This window comes from Motacilla alba, chromosome 2, assembly GCF_015832195.1.
Source record: "Motacilla alba alba isolate MOTALB_02 chromosome 2, Motacilla_alba_V1.0_pri, whole genome shotgun sequence".
Taxonomy (NCBI): Eukaryota; Metazoa; Chordata; class Aves; order Passeriformes; family Motacillidae; genus Motacilla; species Motacilla alba.
In genome coordinates, this window is record NC_052017.1 from 130,575,904 (window position 1) to 130,596,462 (window position 20,559).

At 37.8% G+C, this 20,559-nt stretch overlaps 1 protein-coding gene across 2 annotated transcripts in view; it reads right to left on the reverse strand.

The window, feature by feature from the left end:
- The window catches only part of RGS22 (regulator of G protein signaling 22), a 60,564-nt gene that overhangs the window by 7,579 nt on the left and 32,426 nt on the right, over positions 1–20,559 (reverse strand). For both annotated transcript variants that reach the window (XM_038129714.1, XM_038129715.1), the window contains exons 16-23: positions 18,894–19,088; positions 14,213–14,305; positions 13,568–13,716; positions 10,375–10,537; positions 9,603–9,761; positions 5,548–5,709; positions 2,425–2,604; positions 777–917 (exon numbers count right to left, since the gene is read on the reverse strand). In XM_038129714.1, coding sequence (XP_037985642.1) covers positions 777–917; positions 2,425–2,604; positions 5,548–5,709; positions 9,603–9,761; positions 10,375–10,537; positions 13,568–13,716; positions 14,213–14,305; positions 18,894–19,088 — 1,242 coding nt within the window. The remainder of the gene's footprint in view (positions 1–776; positions 918–2,424; positions 2,605–5,547; positions 5,710–9,602; positions 9,762–10,374; positions 10,538–13,567; positions 13,717–14,212; positions 14,306–18,893; positions 19,089–20,559) is intronic.

Consider the following 20,559-nt stretch of genomic DNA (forward strand, 5'->3'; position numbering starts at 1 on the left):
TCTGCCCTTAAAAGAATGTTCTCTCCTCAAAGCTTGCCAAACAATTGTGTTTAATAAAAAATAAACTTTTTCAAAGCCTATAATCAATAGAAAAAGAAGTCCATTATATTTTAATTTCAAAAATCCAAGAAAAACAATTTTACAAACAAGCATTCCATTGCAGAGGTCACAGTTTTGTTAATGTGCTGGAACTGTCTGGAAACTTGCTGGGAACAGTCTAACAATTTCACTTTCAAAGCTGAGAAATATTCAAGAAAAAGCAAAGATTATGCAAATTAATTACCACATAAATATTTTCTTAAACAATGTGCAGAATTTTCAAATGGTCCTTCTGGAAAATAGATATGAAATCAATTTTGGTTTGGGTTTGGTTTGATTTCAGTTGTGGTCCAGAACGTAAATTCTAATATAAGATAATATATCACGAAAGTGCAAACAGGTCTGCAGTAGCCCACAAGGACTGTACACAGATTTACTGTTCTTAATTCAGCCTTCTTTTTTGCTCTTCCCTTGGCACAAAAGGTGACTAAAATAATTTTTTTCCTCTGGTTAATGAAAGGAGTATTCCATTGACTCACCTGCTTCAACTCAAACATATGTATATGTATTTGCAGAATTGGGAAGTAATCACCTTAGGACTGGGTTGCATGTAAAGTTTGAAATCTAACAAGATTAGGTAGCTTTGAATCAGGCTGAGAAAGGGATATTTTAGTTGATGTCTCTTTGCTCATGTTATTCAGTTCACCAGCGGTCACCTGAAACTTTACAAGCCTTACCTTTGCTGTTATCCCTTCCGTCTTTTGCGTCTCTTTTTCCTTTTTTTTCTCCAAGGAAACTAGAATGTTGTCACTCTCTGGATTGCTTTGGAACTTACAAAATTCCGGCCAAAATTTAAACAGAAGAGCAAAAATACTCATCTGTGCAGGAAGAAAATAAAGTCAATCTTGACCGTATTAAGGAAACAGTTGACTGTAAAATAAAATGCAGAATGAGATAACTATTTTTTTTGAACACACAGCCTTGTTCCTCCCACGTACTCTGTCCTGACATTTCAGCCCAGCTTTGCTCGGCACATGCTTTTCATCAGTGTGTTTATTACTGGTGAGAAATCTTCCTAAAACACAGTTAAAAGGCACTTTCTTTTTTTATATTTCCCTAAACAATTGTTTGCATTAATGAAAACATCCATCACTTTTTACAAGTATTCTTGATAAAATATACACCAGTAGAATTGCTTTTGCACCACTGTTCTGTTCAAGTATTTCAAATATTCAGCTCATTAGGGAGAGGGCTTTTTTTCCCCTCCTTAAGAGAAAGGAAATACTTTTTTGCCTCTGGAAAGTCTCTTAAACCACATTACAGATCTATGAGCAAATCTTGGATAATTTTAAAATGATATAATCTCTCACAGGGTCGTTTTTGAACTAGAATAAGAAAAACAATTTTAGAAAAGCAAACAGAGGGGCTCAGTGAATTCTGTTGCTGCACGTACTAAGGCTCACATTTTTCAATTTATTTAGATGTTTAATTTGCATTGAGAAACTTGGCTTCAAAGGAGCCAAGCATGCTCACTGCTTCTGGCTCAAGGGGCTTGAAAGTGACATGTGAGCCACTGTCAGGTTCCAGTCACAGCTTTTTGGCCTAGTTCTTCCTTCGGTTTTGTGCCACATTTCTGGAGTTCACTGGGTTTTACACAGGCTGAAATGAGACTTCTCTTTCTCTTAGGACCTATATGAACCCTTTTCTCTGACAAATCATTCATCTCTTGTCATGCTAACACTTTATGGACTCACAGTTGATGTCTAAAAGTGTCAGTGGCAATTTTATAGGAAAAGAAGAACAACTACTTTCCTTGGACTTAGAAGATAAGACAAGGCAGTATCAAGGGATAAGAAAATAGAAAGTCTGTAGTAAAGGTTCCATAATTGGTATTTAACCTGATTAATAGAAAGATCAGAGAGAAAATTTTCTACAGCCATTTAATACACACTTTCTGCAATAAAGGAGGGAAAGACATTCAGCAAGTTAAGCTGTCTTTGTGCTTGACTCACATCTGCATTTTTCATAAAACCTGAAAACCACAGACTTTCTACCTACAAATTACTTCTGTGACACTAACCAAGGGGTAAAGAACAAGCAATTAAAAATATAGACAGAATTCATTTCTACTGCCAAAATATCGTAACACAGACCTGGATAACACCTTTCCAGGATCAGCTAGCTGTCAGAGATTTTCTGTATTGAGCAGTATAAATCTGAAGGCTCTCTCCCATCTCCACCTTACAGTCATTGAAATATATGACTACAGCTTTCTCCCTCAAGCCCAGGCTTGTGTGTGGAGTCCTAACTGTCACATAAGCAAGAAAGACTGTTCTTAAAATCAGGCAGTCAGTCTCTAGCCAGACCTATCACTCGGCTTCTTACCTGTGCCTCTCTAAAAATGTAAGGTCCTAGTTCTTTCCTGTGCTCCACAATCTTCTTTGCTTGTTCAGGTGGGATGTCAATCTGCAAAGCTGGGGGTATGGCAGAATTAATAAAGCAGTCAATAATAGCTGTGATCTTTTTCTGAACTATGACATCAGCACAATGAGAATGGCACAATTCCTGAAAGAAAAAAAATACCATTTTCCGTCAATGGAGAGAGACACAGGCAAGAACTTTTACAGGGTACCAGTCACCAAAGAGCAATAGTCAAACAAAAATACTTATACAATAAGTTCCTTCAGTATGCAGGGCAAAATTATTTTGGTAAATGTGCATGGTCAAAACCATACCTCAGACATGCATGAGGCCTCTGGTTTGCAAATGCAGATACATAGCAATCATTGCTTTTAGGTGATAATTTCTGCCTCCATGTTTGGATGGAACAGCATAGATTTTAAATGCATTACTGGCAAATAAGAGACATTTCTGAAAAGAGAAACACATCTACAAGTGTGAAAGGCACTGATTTTCACAATGAGCCTGGTATGACTTGCATAGCCATAGCAAATAAAAGATAAAGAAATGCTTTTAGGTGCTCCAACAAAAGAGGGGATATATTTAGAGGGTACAAGATATTTTAACTAGGAGTGTTGTCACAAGAGGGGACAATGTCAGCTACCAGTAAAAATCTTACATTTATTGAAATCTTAATACTTTCACCATTCATTAAGATTTTCTGGTTTCCCAAAACCTCAGGGTTTGAAATAACTCTGTACACTATAGAATATTAAACAAACCTGAACTTACAGTAGTGAGATGTCAAAGGAACACTGGGGTTTTCTGTTTTTTAATGTGATCCTATCGTTCTTGTAAAACCTGTTATTACTGCATTTTGACACCCTGATGATGCCACCATTGGACTATGACATGAAGTAAAAATAATTCAAAGAGTGTCCTTCCAACATTTTGAAGCATGAACTTTCCCTTTATCCATAGATTTCAAAAAATTTATATGACACTAAAAGACTATCACTTATATCTTAGAGACACAATGAGCACTCAAGAGTTTTCAGGAAGAGAGCTCTTTAAATGAAGAATCTGAATTTAGTTTTGGTATAGAAGGCTATATATTTACTTTGCAAAGAAATTAAAAACATGACTTTTAAACAGAAATGTGGTACGTGAAAGAGTTGGCTTCCTTTGTTATGAATATTTTTAGTTTTGGGAAGGAAAAAAAAAAGAATGATAACAACTATAATAAAAAAGTAAGGCAATGCAAAAACATATTCAGTATATCCTTAGAATATATATTATGGCTTTCTTCGCTCATCTAGCACAGAAGGCAGAGAGCTGTAGTATGAGAGAAGACAAACAAGCCATATGATATGAAGAGAGATGAGACCGAGCATAGATAACCAGATGGAAACGATCCACAGAGTTATGTTTCTTCATATTTGTTTAAAAAAAAAAAAAAATCTTGGTTTTGGATTGTCCCAAGATGTGCCTCCAGCCTGATGGGTTATGGGAGCAATGCAGTCATTGGCAGCTGAAGGGAGTTCTGTCTAAACTGATGGCATGATAGGGCTCAGACAATACAAGTATGCACTGTGCAAAGTGCTGCCCACGCCTTTGGCAATATTCCTGCAGTTCAGCCTGACCCACAACACTCCTACTACTCCAGCCCTTTGCCTCTACAAAGAGCATCAACTGCCAGCCATGACATTGCACGCATGGAGAAATCTGGTCAGATTCTACTTTTTCTGGATAACAAGACAAATAAAATTAACATAAATGCAGGAAAGGGGGTGGAACAAAAAACAATGAAGGCTTTCTTCAGAGAGCAGTTCTACAAAGAAAAGAATTAAGACCACACTCCACATTAATCTGCAGAAAGTTTCCATGTCCTCCATAACGTAGCAATGAAGAGTCACAAGAAGCAACAAAACTTCAAATATCTAGAAAAGGATTTATGCCATGGAACACCAGGTACCTTCATACCAGAGTTTTAATCTAAGCTAGTCACTCTGTAACCATGAGAGAGACAGCAGCACCCCCAGAAAGCATTTCAGCCAGTGATCCCTTGCCTGGGGATCAGAACCTTGTGGGGAAGAGAGATTGTCCCCTGGAAACCGGAGCTTCACCTTCTAAAGCAGACACTAAATCCAAATTCATAAAATTAAACAGTGAAAGTACACCCACACGCCTGCAGCAGATCTCCAAGTGCTACTGCAACAGCAACTGTGTTTACAACCCAATTTCTGAGCCCATTAGCTAATCTCACGCTCCCTGCCTGCCATGTGCACATAGGCTATGTGCAGGAGCCCAGGAGAGGTTCTGCACTCTGATAGCACTTTTGCATCAGGAATATCCCAGAGGCAAAAGGAATGAGGAATACATGAACGATCTGTGGGGACCCTGCAATCAGTCCAGGATATTCCTAGGAAGCTGCAGTGTGATTTCAAGTTTCACTCCAGAGGTTTTCTGTTGTTTCAACCCACACAAGCAATTTCACAAAACTACATATATTTAGGGGAAATGTAATCCCTGCTGACCTTTCCCATCACATTTCACCTTGGTCCCAAGCTCAGCTCAAGACAAATTTGATTCTGCAAAGTGCAAGGGAACTGCAGTCTGCATTGCTATTTTACATTTAAAAACATATAGGTTTTTTTATACCATCGTTATATCTGTAGATTTGATTGAATTTTAAAGTTATCTCTCATTTTTGAGAAATTATCAAATTCAGATAGCAGCTATAAGGACAGAATGAACATTTTAATGCTTGCACATTTCTACTGCTCACCAGATGCATACCAAACTCTGGGCATTAGCAAGACAGCAGTGTTCCTTTAGAAACTCAGAAGAATGCTACAGTTTAAAGGAGCATAAAGAAATACAGGGATAATGCATTTGAGTCAAGAATAGCTACCCTTAAGAAGTGAGGATTTTCACCGATGAAAAAAACAGTTTAAAGAATTAAAACAGTTTAAAAATAAAAGACGCTTTACTATGAACAACAGAATACCTATAGATATTTTTGTAAAAATTCTCCTAATATGCAAGAATGGATGCATTTGCTGACACACTGAATGCTATTCCCTTTGCTCTGTTTTACCACCATACCTTATACTTTTGCACCTCTTGCCAGAAGAGCACTCCGTTCGCCAGGAGGTCTCCCTTCAGTGCCACAAAGCGTTGAAAGAGATTTGCTGTCACTGGATCCAAGAGCGCCTTGCGGAAAGCAATTATTTCACTAGATGAAGAAACACTCTTATTGTCCACATGCTGTCAAAAGAAGAAATAGATGCACCAAATAAACTCTGTTTCAAAAAGCAATAACAAAGGCATTAGTTAGTGTAAACTGTCTGATTCTTATCTTTGCACTGACCCTAACTTTCAGTAGTTTATGAGTTTATGACATGGATACAATAAAATGTGGCAAGGTTTCATTTCTTCCTTTCCTTTTTTTTTTTCAAGTTTGGTTTGGGGACCATTTTTTTGAAGATGTGATGGAGAGGAAATGACTGACAATGATTTAGACCATATGACTGCATACTACAAAGTATAGAAACAGCTCTTGTTATTGATTATGGTAATGGGCTACTTTTCTAGAGAACAGTTTGAGTTTTATGCAAACAAACAACAAAGGAAAAAGAACACACAAACCAGATAGCTTAAAGTTGTAAAATGCTTCTGACAGGGACCTCACCAACAAGATGAGGTTTGAAATGTGTTGCTATGATCACCCACAGAAGCCAGAGTTTGCTCTCTGTGAAATAAAGCTACCAATAGTAAAATAGAATTTAAAGTCATTGAGACATTTTGGAAATCCTCATGCTGCCAAGCACAGAACAGTAGGCAGCCAGGAAAGGGTGGGGAAAGAAAGATGGCTTATGCAGGGACATTTTGTTTGAACTGAAGTTCATGCTGGCCTGCCTTCCTGAACAAACAGTTCTCATGCTGTTGCTGAACAACAAGCCAAACAACCCCCTTTTGTTATCAGATGGATGAATGAAAACCGTCTTCTAAAAGTGGTTTAAAACTCTTGAAGTCCTGGAGGGGTGGAGTGCTGTTCAATGGTGAGCATCGGTCAGAAACATTTTTAGTTGTTGCCAACAGTCCTGGAAATCTAACCTGATCCTAAGCTGAAAGGGTTCCTGCAACTTATCTTAAAACCAGGGATTATGCTCAGTGTCCTGTCACAGAGCCTACCAGGGCTAACAGCCTACCCTGGCAAGGAGGGTGGTGGCTGTCCAGAGGATCCTTTGGTGAAAATAACGTCAGCTCAATTAGGCAGTAGGGTTGGATCTTCTGAGCCCTCTCCAATTCTCCAAACATGTTCTATTCCCTGTGACCAGAATTTAGGGAACTTTTGAGAAAATTTACTTCTAGGGCATATTCATGAAGGGAAGAACAAAACGTTGCTTCCGTCCCTATACCAGTATGCAAACACTACTTATTTTATGGGTCAACAACCTTGAAGCAGAACATGGAGAATAATCATCTTCCTGACAAACAGACAAAGGGAAAACTCAGTTAACAGAACCCACATGCACTTTGGATCCCTTTTGTGCTGATGGTTTGCATGGATAACTGGTGACCGGGTCTCTAGTTTGATTTCAACAGACAATAAAAGTTCAACTGAACAAATGTACACAACTTGTATGTTGGCAATCACAAAAAGTTCACTGCTCTTCAAGAGGAAAAAAACTGGCAAACATCTGATGAAATCTATTATTACAAAGGTTTAAAAAGTTTAAATTTGATATTATCTCAGTGCTGTGAGATTAAAATACAATTCTAAATGAAACAGATACTGTGAGATATGATTAAACCTGCCCACTCTGCTGCATACTTCACATTCCCTTTTGTGTCTGCACGTAATCCACTTGCAATAATAAATAAACTACCAGATGCTGGAATGAACAGCTTGTCCAAATAAGTCCACTGCATGCAAAATAGAGATAAATGTGAATTAAAGGTACAATGTTAGTTTAAGGAGTGTTAATAGTGCTCCAAAGCCCAGGACAAGAGATCTTTATTTTCAAGTATGACCTCTCCAGACAGAAAGGGAGAGAAATTTACCATGAATATCCAGCAGGGAACTAAATTCAGGAGTAATGTGAGTAATCAGTCCACTGTAACCAGTACAGTCATGATTGCTTTTAACATCATTACATTTGGGCCTCACACTGTCAACAGGGAAATTGTAAAGAATGTGCAAGGTCCAAATGAAAAAGACTGTGAAACTGCAGGCACAAGAGACATAGTAAATTTCACTCGCCTTCCACATCCTTGTTGTCTTTTGCTGGTCTTTGTGTGAAAGATCTTCAGTTATGTCCCTTATCTATAGCTGAACGGAAGATTATGATTCTATTTTTTTTTTATTTTCTTTTTTTGGTTAGCCTTTTAATGATTAAGACCCCAGTGGTAGAATAGTTTATATGTCTTCTAATGGATTTTATGTCTGACACTTGTTGTGGACCCACACAGAATGCCGTCCCTTCTTCAGCTCTAAATGAGCACCTGTTCATTAAGACTGGGGCATTAGAGAAGACAACAGGCAATAATAGTCAAACTGTGCACCCCACTGGTGGTGGAGTTTACTTCACTCATAATGTTCTAAGGGACCACTTGTGTGAGGAATAAATTTTGGGTTTGACTTTTTTTTTAGTATGAAATGTTTTTAGTTCCTTTGTACAGCTGTATCATAAATACAGACTTGATCCTGCAACTTCTTTGTAGCTGAATTACACCTCAAACAAAGGGCAGGTTTCCTGAATAAGGACTACATAGCATGCACACACTGTTTTGTCACTGTGAAATATGAAGCCAGTGGAGAATGTCATCTGGTTTCACTTCTTCTAAAATACTTTCTTCAAAGAATCTTTTCATCCTCTGAATTTTCAATAAGAAAGAGAAAAAAGCAATTGGACATAAATGGAGTTTAGGAAAAGACTAAAAGCTCATTAGAACTATGTATTTCCTGTAAACTGTTTATTTGAGTTGAATACAGCATTTTCTGAACTACTTGGGCTAATCTCCTTGCTAACACAGTGCAGCAGGTGCAAAAAGAGGCATGAGTTAGCTTCCAGACCTGGAAGCAGCTTAGCCTTATTGGTCTTCTGCCAGGGCTTGTAAAGGAAGCAGAGTTCAGCTAAAAAAGGCAGAGGGTTAGGATTTTTTTAAATTTAATTCACATAATCATTGTTAAAATTATAGTTTCTCTTATTAAAACCTATACTTTTCAGATTGCTTAGTGCTCAGAATCGATGGAAAATACTCTTGTTTATATGCATTTCTGACAACACTTCTGACTACCTTCATGATGTTATAAAGATGATAGAAAACAAGTTTTATGAATCAATGCAGTTGCATATGTGTCTGCTTGGGTGAACTTTGAAGTTTCCTTCTGCTATGACATTCGCATGTCAGAGCTGTTGTGGAAGTGCAAAACACCAAGTCTTTGCCTCTGCCACCAGCAGGATGATCCCCTTACATGGATCACAGCCCCAGATAAAAGCACTCCTAAAAGGCAGATGTTAGCTCTGCCCATTCCTCAGTCTTTCCAATGAACCAGCCGGACTGAAAGGCTCCTCACTCCCACCTTTTTGGCAACTTTCTGAAGTAACCAATTGGAGCAAGGCTTGTAGCAGTTAACCCCCCCCCACCAGAAGAATTTCACAAGTCCTGAAGTTGATTCTATAGGCACTGCAGCTCCAGATGGGAGAATGTGGGCAGCATAAGAGAAAGAATTACGGCATGGGAAGCTCACTCATTTGCTTGTGTTCTAGTCCCCTTGGGAACATCCTTTACACAAAGCAGTATTTCTTCAGTGTGCAACTGTATGGCTAAGGCAAAATGGCATAGGGAGAGCGTAGCAGTGCAGTGAAAATTAGGTCACTCTCCTGGCAGGCTGGATGGCAGCAGAGCTAACACCAGCTCCTTCAGATTTGGCATCTAACAACAATACTGTCAGCTAAACTAAGCCTTCAGATGAACTGCCTGCACACCTACCAAGATAAATGTTTCAGCCTGTACATGCTACAGCATCTCCTTCAACATACACTGAAAGTTAATTGTGGGCTGCTTTTCCTCTCAACCTGTCTATCCCAATGGTAAATTATGAGTCAAACAAAAAACAATGCCTGTATGTGTTGCTGTTTTTAAAAAATTACCTTTGCTTCTTCCTCTGCCCCATGGTGTTCATCTGCCAGGAACAATGGCAGCCATTGTTTTTCTAATCTCTTCTGGACACATTGCTGAACTTCTAGCAGAACCGCTGCCGAAAGCTGATCATGAAGGCTTTGTCTCCTTCCTCCACCTGAATGCATTAGCTAAGCAATCCAAATACAATAACACATGACATAAACGTTTGTGTATACCAAAAGTCCTTTATCTCTCCACATCCTTGATTTAGCAAAGCATGAGCTTAACTGTAAGCAAAGCATTAATGCATGCTTACCCAAGGCTCACATGTACTTTTCATAAAAGGGAACAGATTACATTTGTCCCTACCTATAATAGGATACAGACTCTGGTGAATAATACCCCAGCTTGACCAAGTAAATTGCCTAAGTATCAAGATATATCAGAGCACCACAGCTCAGACTTGCTGTCTGTGGCTTTACTGACATGCTAAAATAGACAACTGGAACAAGTCACTGTGCCTGAAAGTCATTTTTACACTTTTTCTGAGCTATCTTGTGCATGCTCTGGCTGTGGCCTCAGATTACAGTTCAGGAGTTATGTTCTGTAAGAGGTAGGGAGGAAAAGCCTGAACAGGAAGGAAGAGACCTATACAACCAGAATAGAACCATGTTTCTGGCAAAAATATAGGTAAGATTTGAGGAGATAGCTTGGGGAAAAGTTGGAACAGACCCACTTGTGATTTTTATCTCAGTCACAGTCACAGTGATTGTTTTTTATGAATGGCTCTGTAATTGGTACCTCTTCTTGTTGTTCTCTGGTAGCTGGGCTGTTGGGTCCAAAGAAGTACTCGTTGTTTAAGTACTTGGTTTTAATATCTTTAAATTTTTCATCACTTTTTTCTTCATCCTTTTGGAGCATCTTTCTGAACTCTTCAATATCTAGCCAGCACATGAGGTCCATGCTACAAACAAATTTAAACAGAATGCTATTACAAAATTGATTTAATTTCATCAACATTCTAGGGAGTTATTAGTTTAACCACAACCATACCATACCAAAGTATTCAAGACCTAAATACCAGGTCAGATTGGGCTGAAATTTTATGTCTTTTTTTCTCTGCTAGTACCATCTGCTGAGACCATGGCACTTGCTGAACAGGCAGAGAAAACTTATATCTTAGAGATCTCCCTTAGGGTGCCACCTGGGGGTACCCTGAAAGGAGTAACCATAGCAATATGCCACTGCTAAATCCAGCAGGGACTGTGGACCAGAACCATCATACAGAGCTCACAGAGAGAATGAAGAGTGAGACAGATGAGAATTTGAATCACTACTGAGGCTGTGAGCCCCTGAGAGATGACTTGACACCTCCTGCTCTGCTTCCTTGTTATATTGCCTGAGAAAGTAGCACGGATGACAGCTGGGAACATCCAGCCAAGAAATCATCCCCTTCCTGCCCCGTGTGAAGTGCTAGAGTTTAAGTCACTCTGCAGCTGAGCAGATAAAAAACAATTAATGGCAAAACTTGTTTATAGAGTTTTTTGTGGGCTGCTTTCTCATAAATTACCAATTCTACTACTTATTTAATTAGTGACAAATCATTTCAGTGATGCAGTTCTCAATCTATATATTGTTCATAATGTTTGAGCATATACTATAAATTTAAGTTTGTTTTCATAGAATCATAGAATGGTTTTATTCTCTAAACCAGCAGAACAACAGAATAAATGACATATCTACAATTTCAGTTTAATTTATTTGACTGTTTTCTGACAGTATCCTATTAGCTGAAGTTATGTGAACATTTTAGTGAGTACATTAACTGTATCTGCAGCAGGAAATATGAAACATTGAATTCAGACAAATCTGTTTCAGTTTTCCATTTTGTTAATAACTAGCTTTTTCAAAACATTAATCTATGAGTAAAATGTTCAAAAGCATCTGACTGATTTAAGAACAGATGTTCTCCTTTCAAAAGTCTTTTGAGACCCTTACAGAACCCTAAGTTCTATTGAGACTGAAATTCTTTCATTTGCTAGTTCATCAGAACATGACTAAGTTCACCCAAATGCAAGTGATCCAAATTACTGTGGTTTTATGGAGTAACTCCTTGGCATCTACCTATGAAAACTGATCAAAGATGTGCATCTTTTTAAAAAGTAAAATATATAATCTTCAAGTGTGTTAGATAAACTGTTTAGTGGTGGCTTATCCTGGCATACTGGATCAGGAGCACATCCATAGTAAATTAGCCTGGCAAGACTAACAAGCAGTAATTCACTAACCTGAAGTAGCACAGATTGTCCTGCAATTGTGTGAATATATCCTATATATTTAACAAAGTATTAATTAATGGAGCTTTGCTTAGTTTCTTACCAGAATTTGTGCACAGGTACTCAGCAGCCTGCCCTTCCTGAAACTTGGATCACTTACATTTGGACATTATCAGAACCATAGGTTTTGATGAAAAGGCAAATGACGTGTTCGTTGTTTTTTTCTGACATTTTCCAGACTGCATTAGTTCTAGGATCCCTTCAGCTTATAGTACCATTAAGCACTGGTATTGTAGCATGCCAGCTGGACTCCAGAGTAGCTAGTCTGGACCCAGCCCTAAAACACTTTCGTGAGACTTTTTCAAATATTTTTCTTCATTATAAAGGTTTATTAAAAAAAAAAAAAAAAAAAGCTCCATAAATTAAACATTTCTCTGCCTGGCTCTACCACTTAAGATGGGACTTGTCTGTGATTAAGAAAGCAGGAAATACCAGAGACAATTCAGCATACCTGTCCATGACCTGTTATCTGCTGATTCCTACCATTTCCCCAGTCAGAGAGGAACTCAAGACTAGTGCTCTCTGAACTGCAATGTGTGAAGGGGGTGTGCAAGACCATTTTTTGAGGGGCAGCAAGAAAATATTAAAACCTTAGTTGCAAGTGTATATAATGTACAAAAAATTATACACACACACACACACACACACACACACACACATATATATATATATACATACACCCTAGGGTTCCATGCTTTTACTGATAAGATGCATGAGCAAGAAGTTTTGCTCTAGACAACTAACTCAGAAGTCACCTGACTATAGGGAGCTAGACCATAAGAATTTCCAATTCTGAACTCATTATCTGTAGTCCTTTTGTAGTCAGTAATCTCAGGAATGATCCATCCAAACTGGTTCTAGATTTTACGTTCAGAATTAGGAATATTGTGTCCAGAAGTGTATATTTTTGTCTCTCTGACTACAAAGGGAACCTATGTGATGATAAGGAGAAGTGATGACGTTGAGTCTTGGCCAGAGGAGTTTTGTGCCAGATGTCCCTTTCTGGGCAGTTTTGAAAAAGCTAACCAATATCCAATGTAAAGCTATAGCAGTGCTTGACTAGAAGCAACAGCCAATATGCAAAGCATCAACTCATGGGAAACCCAATTGAAGGACGGAAGTGACAATTTAAAGACAAAAGTATCAGCTTCTGTTCAGATCTTACTTTTAGAACAAACAGGCTCACCTTTTCAAAGACCCTGAATAAGATTGTATCAGCTACAAGCTAGTACTTAAATCTGTTCAGCAGACATAAAACTGTGGTTACTCACACACTCTGACAATAACATGCCTGTTTTCTATTTGTACATTTTTATAATAACCAGCTTTAATTTTTAAATTGTACTAAATTGAATCTGTACTAAAAAAGAGAAAATTTTACTCATTATAGGCTAATTGTTCTACTCAGGGGTTTGCCACTAATCAAAGCAGAAACTGAAAGCAGAACTGTAATACAAATATGTTTTGACAGGAGAATTTTTACCCCAAACATGTTAAGACAATTCAGTTGTCTGAACAATGTGTATGTGTGTTTCATAAATATGTAAAAACATTTTTTAAAAGACTTAGATTTGTCAACATTTAGATAGCCAAGCTCATTAGCAAATATTTCTTCTGAACTTAGAAACAGGTAAAATAATAATAATGAAGAAACATACCTAGCAGAATGCTTATCAAGGAAAGCCTGGAACTGTTCTAACTTCTCTTTGTCATGGATCAGGTCAGACAGATTAGGACCTGCCAATTCTTTGGGAGCTTGATGCAAGTGCTGATCTTCTTTGGGAGCCCCCGTGTCAGCAACAGTACTCTGAGGGGAGAAATTACTTTGCTTGCATAACTGCTTTTTTCACCTCTGCATTTTGCTCAGTCAAATAATCCTTGCATTAGATAACCTATCTCTGTAAAATAGCTTTGTAATCACTAAGAAAATAAATTGAGTTAAGGCTCCAGCTCCTAGTAAGCTTTACTTTTATGTTTGCTTTAAACATATCAGTGTCTGCAGGTTCCATAATCAAATAATCCAATATATACCTGTAATTCACTTGAAATGGAGGTATTTACTCAAGAGTAGGGGCCCAAAACCCATTCCACAGACTTTAGGTCTGATGTTGATGGAACTGACAGAAGACCTGTGTATCTAATTAACACAATGGCAGTCAATCAGTCCCCAAAATGAATGGTAGAAATCAGACTATTTGCTTCTCCAAACTAGCATCTGGTCAGCTTTTCATGGCTGATACTCAAAGTGTGAACCCTCTCTGACAGAGAAAGGGTTTGTTTTTGTTAGTAGGTACATGTCTTACCTCATCCTTCTTGGAATTACTCAATTGATGCAAAGCCTGGAGCTCTCTAAAGTACACGGAGTCCAGCTGTTGAGTTTCTTCCACCAACTCCACCTAATAAAAATAATATCTTGTATCACCCCTACAGTACACATTATAGAAAGATGGAGAACTACATGGGCATTTTGCCAGTGACAGTGGATAGAAAAGAATACATTTGTCAGCAATGAGACTGACGTTTAGAAGAGACAAGAAGTCACATTCTTGTGACAAACAAATCTATCAATAGCTCTGGTAGAATACACTTTTCCCATCTGTGTAGGAGCAGATGCAGATTTCTAAAGAATACTAGTAAACAACCTAACTATAACTTTAAGCAAATTGATTCAAAAAATTGCTAAATTCTAATGTGCACATAATATATTGTGCATGTTGTGCATATATTATATTGTGTATATTGGGTCAGACGTACCTGATTGCCTATACCAGCAAATTGTATGTGAAACTGCCACTGAGAAGCAGAAAAACAATTCTTAAAACTAGGACTCTCTACGGAAAATGTCAAGAAGACAGAGTGCTGCAGATTTGGAGAAACAGAAATTTAAGATGAGAAAGATGTTAAAATATCTAAACAATAAAGATGAAAGCTTTCTGACTTTCAGTCTTGTCCTGTTTCTTAAATTATTAACTGTGTGTGATTTGAATTAATGAAGTTGGCATTTTTAACTTAATTAGAAGCTGTACGTAACTAGAGCAGTTCTTCATGTTATGTACAAACAATCAGTAACTGTGTAAGTGACATTTGGTGACGCTCCTTTCTGACTAAACCATTTAAATGCAGATTTTAGGATATTTAGCAAAATCGAGCCAATGCCTTACATTGATCTGCATGCCCATTACAAAGATTAGAGTGCTGTGATTGTCTTATGCAAGTGTTTATGTGCCAGAGAGAGATGAGAATGTTTAGAATAATATTAATGATACTTTCATATAAATGTGAATGCCACACTAATCACTGTGTTATCAAAATGTCTTCAGGCTTAATGTAACTTTATTCCATTGTTATAAAGTGCTTTGGGCTATTCTTTTCCTTAAAAGAAAATATAGTTTAAAATTAAATAGTAAAACAATTCAGAACATTTTTCATAAAGTTTAAAGAAAAAGCAGAAAGAAGCAGAATGAGAGTCAACAGTAAAAAGAAACTGATTTCATGTTTCATTTAAAGAAAAAAACGTAGAGATATATACATTGAACATGTCCCAAATGAACAATTTTGGACTCACCTAATTCTTGATAAAATATCTTGTTTCATTATGGGCCAAATATGTCCTGATATAGAGTAGAACAAAGGGGAAGAGTAGAGCCAGGGACTGAACAAAATACAAAGCAGACGTTGTCTTTGTGCTTGGGAAGGAGTGTGCCTAACTATCAGCCTGCATCTAGTACAAAGAGACTCTAGTGCCTCCTAGAACAGGTCGTTTAATGTCTGTGTATTGTAACTCTTCACAAACACTTGTATTGTGCAGTCAAAAGGATTTTGTTGGTTTTTTGTGCTCAGATTAAGATCTTTGTGTTATTAGAGCACTGAGAAGTCTGCACATAACTTCACTTGCAAAGGAACGCATCCTCCAAACTGAAAGGACAATAGATTATCCTGTGGTTGACGCAAGGAGATACAAACTGACACACATATTAATGGAAAGGAAAAGTATATCTCTTCAATTCTTACTTTTCACTAGAAGCAGTGAAAACAGAGAGCTCTAAAGCAGACTCCTTTTTATGCAAAAACGATGTATGAGAACCCTTGGCTGTGCTGACGATTTGACTCAGTGAGGACTGGCAATAGACTCTCGACAACCCTTACAGAGAGTACACACAGAAAATACCCACCTACAGAAGACTAAAACTAGTCTGATAGAAATTACATGAAATTTCACATTCATGAAAAGTATCAGTCCATTCCAAGGTGCACTGCAGGTCATAAAGAATTATAGCTGAAATAGTTCAGAAAAAATAATTTATCTGAAAGGTTAGAAAAGATGCTGAAAAGCAAAGAAAATATTTTACAGATGTGTTTGGATTACTATATTTCATTTCACTAAGTTTCTCAAAGTTTCAAAACTTCTAAAGGATATTATGTTATCACAGGATGAGAGGAAAAGTCCCCTTGTGAATTAAGTAGAAGGTAGAAAATCAAACCCAAAGAAATAAATAACTTTCATTATGGGGTGGGGTTCCTATTGGAGTCTCACAGGGACCTGCACTGAGGTTGTTTTTTAAACATTCAGAAACTATCTGGAAAAGGAGGTGAGTGAGGAGACAACAGAGTTTGCAAAATGATTCCACAGAGCAAAAAATTAAATTGACTGTGAAAAGCTGCAGGATAGCAGGACACTTTAGCATCTGCGTGATAAAAGGCCAGCTGAATTCAACGATAATAAACATTAAGTCATTCCAGTGAGCTCCAAATTAGGGCTTTCCATTAGTAGTTATTACTTGGGAAGGAAATCTTGGAATCGTTGCAGATGGCTATTAGCTTACATTTTGCTCATTCACTCAAAGTTTACCAGGAGTCAAAAAGCAATTAGAATGATAGGGACAATTAGGAATGGACAAAGAGCACAACAGAAAACATGGTTCTGCCACTGGATAATCCTTAGTGCATCTAGGCTTTTGAATATTGCTTGCATCTCATCAAAAGAATATAAAATAACACATACAGATGGGGCAATAAGTGCAATAAAGGTATGGAACTCCTTTTGTAGGAGGAGAGGTCAAAGTGTCTAGGATTCTTGAGTTTCAAGGAGATCTAATTGAAGTGAGACATAACAGAAACTTGTGAAAGCATAACAACATTGAGAATAGGACAAGATAATAATTGTTCACTTGTTCCTTGTGATATACAAAACTAGGGAACCAGGTGACATTATCAGCGAGGCATTTGCAAACAAATCAAGATATGCATTTTTTTCTTACTGCATGACTAAACCATGAAATCCACTTCTACTGTGAAACTGAAGATACATCACTCAAGATACATTTTACAGAAACCCATGGGGTAAAAAAATCTCCTCAAAGACTATTAAAATCAAGAATATGGATAAGAACCCTGTTCCATGAACTTTCTTGTTTGCAAAGTGCTGAAGATGGCTGTATGTCTCTTTTCTGTTCTTATACTCCATTCTTAAATGTTTAATGCTGGCTAGAAGACCATTCTCAACTTCAATTTTAGGTATCAATTCATCTAGTTGCTCTTACATTCGTGCATGGTATAGAACCAAAAATAGACTTACTACAAAACTTCTGAAAAAGGAGATTTCAAAATATTTTGCAGGGGGCAATGTGGGAATGTTAGTACAAGCTGACATAAGTATCATCAATAAGTGATGATATTTCCTATAAATTGAAGATGCTTCATCTAACCTCGTAGTGAAGAGAAACAGGAACAAGAACCAACCTCCTGTCCTCTCTCTCCTGATTTTCCACTGTAAGTTTTCTCCTTCTATATCCAAGAGAGAGATGCTAAAGACTTGAAATTAAAATCATAGAGCATCCTGAGTTAGAAGGGCCCTACAAGAATCGAGTCAACTCCTGATCCTGCACAGCACCATCCCCAAGAGTCACACCATGTGCCTGAGAGCATTGTCCAAGCACTTCTTGAATTTTGTCAGGCTTGGTGCTTGGACTGGGGAGCCTGCTCCAGCACCTAACCACCCTCTGGGTGAAGGAACTTTTCCTAATATTCAACTTAAACCTCCCCTGGCACAACTTTGGGCCATTCCCTTGGGTCCTGTGACTGGGCACCACAGAGAAGAGACTGGTACCTGTAGACCACCTCACTCTCTTCCTCTCCAGGCCAAACAAGTGACCTCGGGCCCCATAGGCTTCCCCCTGAGGCCCTTCACCACCCTCATAGCCCTCCTCTGGACACTTTCCAAAAGCTTTGGATCTTTCTCATATTGTTGCACCCAGAAGGAGTTTGACCTACAGTGAGCAACTTGCAGGTAAGTTTACAAAGAACAGAGAGAGCCACAGCACCCACCACTGTCATCACCATTTCTTGTTGTTACTGGTCAGAGGCACAGTCACGACTGCAGCTGTTTCCTCTGACCTCCATGAGCATGCTCAATTCAAGCTTTCAGAACATTTTGGGATTAGAACTGAGTTCACCTCTGAGCCACTTTTTCAGAGCAACAATCTAAAAAGTGTTTGGGGCAAATACAGCTGAATCACCATGTCACATTTCCTCTATGCTAAGCAGTAACTGCACTTAAATTCTAAACACCAGAAACACCTACTGTCACTGCACTGACACTCTAAAAAAACACCTTACTATGTGCTTATCATTAAAATACAGAGTGTTTGTGGGCAATCCATCGTTAAAAATGTCTTCTGATCAATGGTACAATTGCAGAAACAGGAAACTTCCTGAGTGCAAAGATAAATTTTACCATAGCAAGACGTGTTTCTCCTCAGTTTACAGGCCAAGAAGTCTGTGAAGCCCACACCTTCCTTTCAGATGAGAAGTCTGCTCGCCACAAGAAGTTCAGCCTATTTCCATATATCAGGATAGAAAGGAGTAAGTAAAACATCTTGTAATACTTCTCCCCTCTGGAGTATAAATACAACAGGGTTCATGTGGATGATCTTGTGATTTTCTTCCCTGAAATAAGAATTTTTCATGGTGTTATCCAGATATTACCTTTCTATAAGTGTATTTGTCTTCTTCCACCATCTTCATCCATGGTTCCAGCAAAACAGTGAGGATATGTTCTTCTGCTGGGTCAAAAAGGTCCTCAAAAGCTGGGTCAATTTTGTGATAAATCATATTTTTCTTATTCTGATGAAGTCCAGTGTCCATACTGGCAGATGGAGCAATATAAGTTGCATAAAGGAACTAGAATAAAACAGAAGAAAACTGTATCTTAGCCATCATACATTTCAATGGTCACAGACCCTTGAAGGAGACAATTAATGCATATTTGTCCCCCACTGCCCTGCTGTATGTTTGGAACTAGTATTAGTTCAAAATTCAGTTACTGACACAACAGATCCCCCCGCCATTTTTACTCTTACTCATTAAAACAGTTAATGCAATTTTCACTTGGATATATTTGGCTGATACTTAGATTCAGATAACCACAATTATTACACCAACTGCACTCCCCATGACGTCACAGTGTTGGTTTGCAGAATATGTGCTGGGACAACTAGTGAAGGCATCTTACTTCTTCTAAGAGATGTAATTTGTAAATTTGAGGTCAAATTTAATGAAAAATTATACAACTTCATTCTGTCTGGAGGTTCTCTTTGATAGTTTTTTGACAATGGTGACAATCTTATTACTGTACAGGATCCATGCAGGACATACCACTGCACAGCTAAGGTCTAAGCCCTTACCAAAACAAGAATCACAACATGCTTCTCCTCTGAAGCACAGAGTTTGCCATTCAACATGTACAAGGAGCAGAAAACTGAACCTGGAAGGTATTTCCTTCTCCCTAACAGCTCATCCTTGAAGCATAGAGTAATTTTTAAAATCTTTTTTTATACAGTCCCCGATGAAAAACTCTTGTTTTCTAAATGTTTTGTTAAAGATGCTATGAAAATGAACATAGAAAACTCAGAGTAAAACACTTTTCTCCCAGAAATATCTTGGAAAAATATATTCCATAATAGCTTCCTAAAACATCATGATTCTGACTTCAGCTAGGCACTCAAGTAAAAAAAGATGCTGCCAAAATATATTTAATATCATCCTTATAAATATTTTCTCTTCTTCAAATTGTGAAAGTCTAACTCCATTTCAAACATACAGTCAGGGACCAGATTAGCAGCACAAATCAGAATTTTTCTCTAGGATAGCACTGACAGGTAAATTTTCACTATTTATTATCACACAGGTTTGACAAGGAAGAATTCAGGATCCTTATAATTCTCATTTTCCCTATGTTGCTGAAATCCAGCTGTAACTAGCAGATGTGCAAAGCAATAGAAAAGAAGAAAATAATATGCTTACTCTGTGTCCAAGCAGTAATAACACACTGGTGTGCTTAGATTTCAAGCACAAGAGGAGAATGTTTGAGTACATTAAATAACTATGTTTCTGCTTGTTTTAAATTAAATGTTGATTTATTAGACTCTCTCTTTCAAACAGCAACAGTAATAGAGTATATCCCCATTATTTTGGAGCTTTAAAATTTGAAACAATCCCTTTAGATTCTCCTGGTGTTAGGTCACTGAGGAATACAGGGCTATGATGGCTGACATCCAAACCCCAGTCAGCTCTTTTTATGATTACTGTATTTATTGTGTGTGCAGGATTCTCCATTCTTTCCACATTTCTACATTTTCAATGCAAACAAAAA